Source organism: Nanorana parkeri, unplaced genomic scaffold (assembly GCF_000935625.1).
Source record: "Nanorana parkeri isolate BGI_ZX_2015 unplaced genomic scaffold, ASM93562v1 scaffold2344, whole genome shotgun sequence".
Lineage (NCBI taxonomy): Eukaryota > Metazoa > Chordata > Amphibia > Anura > Dicroglossidae > Nanorana > Nanorana parkeri.
In genome coordinates, this window is record NW_017308612.1 from 100,024 (window position 1) to 109,205 (window position 9,182).

Below are 9,182 nucleotides of genomic sequence, written 5' to 3' on the forward strand. Positions count from 1 at the left end.
TGGGGGGAGCGACAAAAAACCCCCCCCCCCCCCCCCGGATGTATGTGCTATCCGCAGCTGAGTTCCATTCCACAGTGCTAAAAACAATATCTTACACATGTGCCCTGAAACATTGTTTTTACTGTGATAAATAAGAAGCACCCTCTTGATCATATTATGTGCATGTTGTAGCAAAAAAAAAAATATTCTATTAACTGTCTCGACAAACCTCCTGCAAGCGCATTTTCTATTACTTGAATATTAATAAAACCCTTTTATATTACACTGGGTTAGTGCTGCCTCCTCTTCCTTTCATGTCCAGAATAGGTTATTTACTAAATGACGCAGTCTGAAACTTCAATTTAGAACTAAGCAGGTGACCAATCTGATAACATCTCTGATCTGATGGCATGGTAACATTCCACATTATGTAAACACTGAGAGAGTTCTGGAAAAATAGGCCTCTGTAGTAGTGGAGGTAATGTGTTGTTGTGCACTATGGTGTCAAGTATGTACATGACAGTGCATGCAATATCAATAGCTCACCTGCTGCAGAAGAAATAAATGTCCACACAAAGCTTAAAATGATATAAGTGGTGGAAAAAACAAACAGGGTTATTCACAAAAGGGTGGAGAGTTTGAAGAAGGTCAGAGAAGTGAACAATCTAGGACAACATCGCTAATCTGGAAAGTGAGATGAATGGGAGAATTTGTTGTCCTAGATTGTTCACTTCTCCGACCTTCTCCAAACTCTTCAATTCATGTTTCCTGTATTTATTTTTTCTTTCAGTGTGTTTCCATTTTGCTCCGTTGCCCCACATTTCACCTCTTTTTATTGACATATCCAATCTTTTCCAAATTTTTAACATTTCATTTGTCATTTATCGTGACTTTTCTTTTTAGTGATGGAAGATGTCTATAATATTCTGTATCACTCTAAATCAGACAAAACGGGCAACAACATTTGGGCCAACTGGAAGATGAATGTTCCTCAGATTCCTCCACTCTTTATTATTTTCACCTTTCCTGTGGTTTTACCTTTCATTGTGTTTCCATTTTTCCACTCAGTTGCCCCAAATTTCACCTCTTTTTATTGTCACATCCAAACATTACATTTTAAACGTCAGTAAAATGAAGAAATTCAACTTACATTTACTCAGTTATCAGTAGGCCGTTGTTGTGTGTCGCTGAGGGATGAATCCAGGTTTGCTTTTCATTTTTTTTTAATTCAGTCATTATTGTTTATACATCTCGTACGGTCTAATTGTAGCAATTCTATGAAAATTCATTTACATGTATGTTCTGTGTATATATATATATATAATGTGGAAAACTTTAATCTCATTGTTAACATGTCTTTTTAGTCTTTTAGGATGCCGGTCAGATAAACAGACACATTTGTTATCAAGTCTAAACCTAGCACACATTTTATATTAATAATCTATTAAAATGGATTTCCTGAATAACATCTTTTATTCATTATTTATATTATTTCCATAGCAAAGTGCTGATATATTAAAGACATCACGTCACTTCCTGTCTCAGGGTTTATTATTTTCTGTGTGAATTGTTCAGAGGATAAAACAATGTAATAAAGATTTGCACATGATGCAAAGAGTTTGTATTGATATTTGTACATCTTTGTGTTATTATGTTAAATTTAGCAACGTTGAAACATTGGGGGGAATTAATCAACACTGGAGCAGACCAAATCTGGAACAGTTGCCCATGGCAACCAATCAGCATCTCTCTTCAGTTTGCCCAGGTTAAGATTTGAAAATGAGACAGAGAAGCTGATTGGTTGCAGTGCAAATCTTCTCCAGATTTTGTCTGCTCCAGTTTTGATAAATTCCCCCCGTTGTGTCTTTGTATGCTGCAACAAATAATAAACAATGCACAAAACTCATTTACATTTTACATAAAGTGTATTTCCACTTTCACAGCCAAACTGGGATAACACCTCTGTTATATGTGTTACATGTCTTCATTCACATCTCATAAGCCACAATAAATGCTTCTTGCTGTTTAAATTGTTTTTACCTGGGTCAGAGTTACTACTAGACTTCTTAAGGGTTCACATTTTAACTTGTTTCTCCTTCTTTGTAATGTTAGAAGGGGGTAGCTAACCCTGTCTGTACTGTGCTGGCTCGTTTCATTATAATTTGTACAGTAGATTTGAACACTGTCTGTCCCCAAAAAAATAATTAAAGGATGACAACCCTGGCTTCTGCATTGTATGTTAATGAAGTTAATGATAGAAGCACAATCCACACATTTCAGTCCCAAGTCACTGTGAAGGTGCTCAGGAAAACATGGATTCAGCCATTTTTCCTGCTGCAAAACACCTGACAGGTAAGAAATATGCTTTTAAAAATATGTTTTCGGTATGCTGCGTGAATGGGAAAACAGAACAAACATACAGAGGGGTTTTCCCAAATGTGACTGCAAAAGTAGAAATAAACTTATAGTGTTGGACAAGCCAAATGTTTTTTTTCAGATTTGGATGGTGTGGAGAAGTCTAAGAACCCCTGTCATGTTGTTGCTGCAATCTATTGCTCTGTTAGAGAGACTTAGGGGGTGATTTACTAACCTAAACAAAACTAAACATATACTTATACAGGACACTGAGATAAAGGGGGTGATTTACTAACCTAAACACACACACACACACCAGGTGTGTGTGATTTTCACACAGCAAAACGTATTTATCAACCAAAAAGTCTCTAAAAGCATATTTCCACTAATGCCATATATGAAAAAATCATGCACATGATGCATATATAATGCTGCTTCACAGTTTAGACAAAAATGGTTAGCTCATGCATTTACATTCCTGCATTCATCAACGCAAGCAACACAACGTAGAGCTAATTTACACAACATCACCTTGGAATTCCTTCAGGGCTTTGCACAACACACCTGCTGGGTGTGTACACATTACAAAGGTGTTTAGATTCCACCCATAGATCACGCTGGGAGGGAACACACTGCAGAGGTGTATACACGTTCGTGGTGTGTTTATAAGGTTAGTAAATCAACCCCTATGTCTTGTTTCAAGTCTCAGCCTCCCCTTGAGATCAGTAGAAGATATTCTTATCTCCAGAATATTGTCCTGTGTAGTAATTATTGTATTTTACATCAAATTCTTTAAATCTAATTTAGGGTCCTGTTATTACGGCTGGGACTCCCAGAACTACAACACCAATGAAAATAAAAAGTCAGATTATTATTTCTGATGCGGCAGCACACACTGACTTCTCTCCATCTCGGTGATTTGATGAATGTCGGAGATTTCTGATCATGTTTTGTAATATTTGGCATTGCTGATAGAAATGCAAAACTGGTTCATGTTCTCTACACCAAAACACAACATTTTTATATTTTTGAATTTTTATATTTGATACTTTATATTCCCATACATCAAGTCCTACAACATACTGAAGAGGTGAATTGTGTTTTCTGTATTAATCTCATTAATAAAAATTATGAATGAAAATATTACAATGGGGAATCAGACAATTCTGAATGAATTATTCCTCTCTGGACTGTCCGATATTCCGGCTCTTCAGCTCCCTCTCTTCCTCTTCTTCCTTCTCATCTACCTTCTGACATTAATCTGGAATTTGCTGATCATCTCCCTCATAGTCAGTGACTCTCACCTCCACACCCCTATGTATTTCTTCCTTGGGAACCTGGCCAGTCTGGATCTCTTCTGTTCCTCGGTCACCGTCCCACGGATGTTATTTGACCTTCTCACCCAGAGAAGAAAGATTACCAAAACGGCTTGTATAACCCAAGTCTTCTTCTTTTTATTCTTTGCCATCTCTGAGGTTTTTCTGTTGGCTGTCATGTCCTATGATCGATATACAGCCATTTGTCGGCCATTACATTACATACAGATCATGAGCTGGAAAGTGTGTGTACAGTTGGCATCCATTGTGTGGGGTCTCGGTTCTTCCTATTCTTTAGTTCAGACACTTTGTGCTTTACATTTAACATTCTGTGAGTCAGCTATTATAGAAAGTTTCTTCTGTGACCTTCCTCCGTTGTTACAGATCTCCTGCAGTGACATCTACATCAACATTCTGCTCATCTTTGTCTTGGGTGGCTTCCTTGGAGTTGGTTCCTTAACACTGACCATCTTTCCCTATGTCTCTATATTCAAAACTGTCCTGAAAATACAAGTTAAAGGTAAAAGGAGTAAAGTTTTCTTAACATGTTCCTCTCACCTGACAGTGGTCTTCATATTTTATTGCTCCACTGTGTTTAATTATTTTCGCCCAAAAACTTATAATCATTTTGCTGCTGACAAAGTGGTGTCTGTCTTTTACACGGTGATTGTTCCGCTCCTCAACCCTCTGATATACAGTCTGAGGAACAAGGATCTTAGAACAGCATTTCAAAGTGTTTTTTTAGGAATTTCTTCCAAACAAAATACAGAAATCATCTTAGCTAAACCCTGATTTGTAGATCTTAGAAAGACATAGAAGTACTTTCTCCATTGGGGAGATATCCCGTTACCCCCCAAAACATTAAAGGTAGTGAGAATTAATTTCTCCAAAGTGATAGAAAGTCCCCTCTATGACAGTAGCCACTAAAGTTCCTATATTTAGATTTCTCCTTACTTCATTCTTCCGGTGTTCTTATTCTGGTGTCAGCTATATAAAATTTTTGATTTCCCATCGCTCTTTTGATCAAGAAAACACTAAATCGCAGATTCGGTCCTGAAAAGTTAGGACTGAACACTTGCATGTTCAAATGCACTGAATTGAATAGTTATAAAGTTAATAGTTATGTTTTGCCCGCCACCGCTTCCACCCACTAACTCATTCACTGCCCAGGACATTGCCATTAATTTTACATAACAGTGTTTTTCAACAATGACTGCATCAGGTCCACCACAATATTTATTAGTTTCTTCTTTCGATTTTGTCACTACAGAGGAGGCTGCAAATCTTTTCTCTGACACCTCCCTTACCACCTGCCCCTGGACCTTGTTCCCTCACCACTACTCCCTCTTGTTATATCCTACACTCTTTGCTCACATCTACAATCTTTTCTTTACTTCCAACTTCCCCTTCCCTCTAAAATTTGCACTGGTCAACCCATACCAAAGAAATCCTCACTTAACCTCTCCAACCTGAAGAATCTCAGACCAATCTCGTTACCTCTGTTCGCCTCTCAACCCCTTACAGTCTGGCTTTTACCCCCAAACACTCCACTGAATCTGCCCTGCTACAACTCACTAATGACTGCTAAAAGCAATGTCCAAAACTCCACTCATTTGGCCTCCAAGACTCTGCTCTCTCATGGTTCTCCTCCTACCTTTCTAAGTGCTCCTTTAGATTCACCTAGCAATCTACCTCATCCTTTCCTCTTCCTCTTTCCATGGGTTCCCCTGAAGTCTCTGTCCTTAGACCCCTTCTTTTCTCTAGCTACACCGCCTCCATTGGTCAGTCGATAATATTGCATGGCTTTCAATACCATCTCTATGCTAATGACATACAAATATATTTATCCACCCCACAGCTCACCCATTTGCTGTACTTGCACATCACAAATTTACTTGCTGACATATAAGTTAGGATGTCACACTACTTTTTAGAAACTCAATCTTTTAAAAACTGAGCTCATGATATTTCCTCCCCCCTGTGCACCCTCCCACAACTTTTCCATTGGGATTGATAACAAAACTATCTCTTCCTCCCCCCAAGCCAAGGTGCTAGGTGTAACCCTGGACACTGACCTCACCTTTCAGCGGCAGTTCCAATCATTATCCAAATCCTGCCGCCTTTACCTCTATAACATCTCCAGAATACGCCCCTTCCTGACCAATGAAACCACAAAGCTACTCATCCACTCCCTTGTTATCTCTCAACAACCACTCATTGTCTGCAACCCCCCTCTGCCAAACCCTTCACTGGCTTCCAATCATCCACAGGATAACATTCGAAATATTAGCAACCACTTATAAAGCCATCCACAACTCTGCCCCCGGCTTTATCTCCAAACTCATCTTAAAGTATCACCCTAACTGTCCCCTCCGCTCTTCCAAGACCACCTGCTCCCAAGATCCTTTGCCAACTTCCCCCATGCTTGCCTCCAGGATTTCTTTATAGTCTCTCCCATCCTCTGGAACTCCCTATCCCAACCAGTTGAGCTATCACCTACTCTGTCTGCCTATAGGCAATCTCTAAAAACTCATCTCTTCAGAGAAGCCTATGCCACCTCAACCTGACCACTGAACTATCACTTTCTCAAAGAACTCATTCCCATACAACTACCTTCTCATGTATCACTTGCCCCTCTCTTGTAGATGCATGGGCATGGCCCTCATAACCATCTTGTCTGGAATTGTATGGTAACTGTAATGTCTTCATTATATTGTAAAGTGCTGCACAAACTTTTGGCGCAATATAAATTAATTGTAATTGTGCATGTATAATTACATATGTAGAGCTTTGTATTTAATGTATATAATGTATTTTAACCCCCCCCCCCAGCAATAAAAATTAAAAAAAAAGACATGGGATTCCCCTTAATATTCCAACCAGACTATTTTCCAAGTATGCAACCTGGGTGGACGGGAAAAGCAAGGCAGCGAGCATACAGCCCCCCCTTTCTTGTACCATACTAGGCCAAATTACTTTCTAATGAGTAGTACCTTGCAAGGGGGAAAGGAGTGGAGCAAAGCCCCCTTTTTTGCCCAGTACCCTTGTCCCAATGTTGAGGGTCAATGGCCAATTCCCCACCTCTGTGGGCTACAAATAGGAGGTAGGGGTAAATGTATGGTGGAATCTGGAAGCCTACTTTTTTGGGGGGGTCACTAAATATCTGCCCCATACTCATTAGACACATAATAATCCAATGGTGCTCAGATACAATTTCACTTTTTGGCTGATTTTCGATCTCTTTCGCTGAACTGCCCGAGAATCGGAAACAGACATTTTGGAATAACATTTTTTTTTGTTTTGTTTTGTTTAAAAGGCTTAAATACGTTTATTATTAGACATGCGCAGGGCAAAAATAAATAGTTTACTTACGAAACAAATGAAAACAAAAAATATTTCAATTTGTTTCATCAAAAGAAAACACTTGTTTCTGCTGTTTCGGATTCCGAGGCAACGAGCCTCCGAATCTGAAAGTGCAGAACAAGCGGCGGCCATGGATGCCGCAGGTGAGTTCTGCGCTGGCGCGCCACCATCTTTGAGTGTGTCTTGCTATACACCAAGATGGCAGAGCTCTTTATGTTAGGGCGTCACCATCTTGGTATATACCAAGATATACTCAAAGATAGTGGTGCGCCTGCGCAGAACACAGCGGTGGCCTATATGCGTGAGATGTCACACTGAAGATGCAGAACGAGCGGCCGGAGATAGCGGCCACCGGCGCATTCTGCGCTTGCGCACCACCATCTTTGACTGTATCTTGGTATACACCAAGATGGCGGTCCCCAAGATATACTCAAGGATGGCGGCCACTGCAGCTCGTTCTGCAAACAAATTTATGTATGTCCGAATATAGTTTTAGTATTTTGGGGCATATAATACATTCGCTCTTTCGGATTCGGACGAACCGTCGATTCAACTGATTTTCGTTGATTTGCAGATTGGTCCGAATCCGAATGCGCATGTCTATTTATTATCCGGAGATGAATACATAGAGACAAAACAATTCTAGAAGGTAAGCGAGTCAAATAAAACAAGCGTAGAACATGCACAAGTTCCATGTCTTTTGAGCCCTTTACTGACAAGTCCGCAGAAGCGGAGAGGGATTTCCTCCCAAAACCCATTAAATTGAGATTTAGATTTTGGCTCCAGAACATGACTTCAGAACTCTGTCCTTTGTCCAAGTATCATTTTCACAAGATAATAAATCACAACTTTTTTTATTCTGAAGCATTCCTCGGTATTTCATTTCTAAATGTATGTGATAATTTCTACTCTATGCTTCGAGGTGACACTGTGCTTTCCATATAAAGTGCAAACCAACAGGTTCACTTTAATGCTGACGCCCCACCCAGCTGTCTGTAAGGAAGAGAAACATCCAGTGCATCCGGGAACCTCTTCCTCCCATGTGACGGTGCAGGTGATTGATGATTGGACATTCAGGCACTTAGCACTGATACACGGGAGCAGGAGGAAGAGTCCTCAGCCCTATGTAAGCACCAAGTCACGACTTGCATCCTACATGGGCTTCTCTTTGCATCCAATTACTGAAAGGAGGACCAGGGGTGTTTTTGTAAGGGATGTATGTGATGCTGGGTAAGGACAAACTAAGTGAACCATTGCCAGGCTGTGTGCGGGAAAAGCACAGGTTCACTTTACGGGCCTATATTGAGGGGTTTTGGGCTTGTATAGATGGGCAAATCCATCTTAATCTCAAATACATTTCACTTGCACTTGAGGTCAGTTTAAGACCATTGTAAGATCATTCGTAGTTCAATAGGTGCCTTTGACTTTGCCCGTTGGCCTCCCCATGATCAACATTTGATCTCCTGCGTTTGCATTCTCAATTACTTGTATGGGGAAGGAAGTAGGTTCTGAGCCAAGCAAAAGCCCATTGACACGAGCCCTAAATCAGAACTCCAGTTAAAACCCTTATCTTCCTCAGAACCCCCAAAAAAAGGCTTTGAGGTGTGCAATAGGAAGGTGCTTATGTGAATATACAATAGCAAGCAATGAATGTATTAAATGGGTTTATCTCTAAACCCCATCTTAAAGTATCACCCTATCACCCTAATCATCCGCTCTGCTCCTCCCAAGACCTCAGCGCTCTCAAGATCTTTTGTCAACTCCTCCCATGCTCGCCTCCAGGACTTCTCTAAAGTCTCCCCCATCCTCTGGAACTCCGTACCCAACCAGTCCATCTATCTCCAACTCTATCTGCCTTTAGGCAATCCCTGAAAACTCATCTCTTCAGGAAAGCCGATCCCCCCTCAACCTGACCACTGAACTATCACTTTCTTATAGAACTCATTTCCACACAGCTTCCACCCTTTGTATTGCTTGCCCCTCCCTAGTAGACTGTAAGCTCTCATGGGCAAGGCCCCCGTAACCATCTTATCTTGTATTGCATTGTAACTGTCATGTCCTTATATTGTAAAGCTCTGCGCAAACTGTTGGCGCTATATAAATCCTGAATACTAATAATAATAATAAATATATAATTACATGTGTGAACCTTTAAAGTCAGTGAGGGGT

The 9,182-nt window shown here is 40.3% G+C and overlaps 1 protein-coding gene across 1 annotated transcript; it reads left to right on the plus strand.

Annotated features, from left to right (window-relative positions):
- The first annotated feature begins 3,482 nt into the window (after positions 1-3,482).
- LOC108801470 (olfactory receptor 5B12-like) lies at positions 3,483-4,442 on the plus strand. Its single transcript, XM_018573355.1, has one exon. It carries the CDS (start codon positions 3,483-3,485, stop codon positions 4,440-4,442), a length of 960 nt encoding a protein of 319 aa, XP_018428857.1.
- Positions 4,443-9,182: the final 4,740 nt, after the last annotated feature.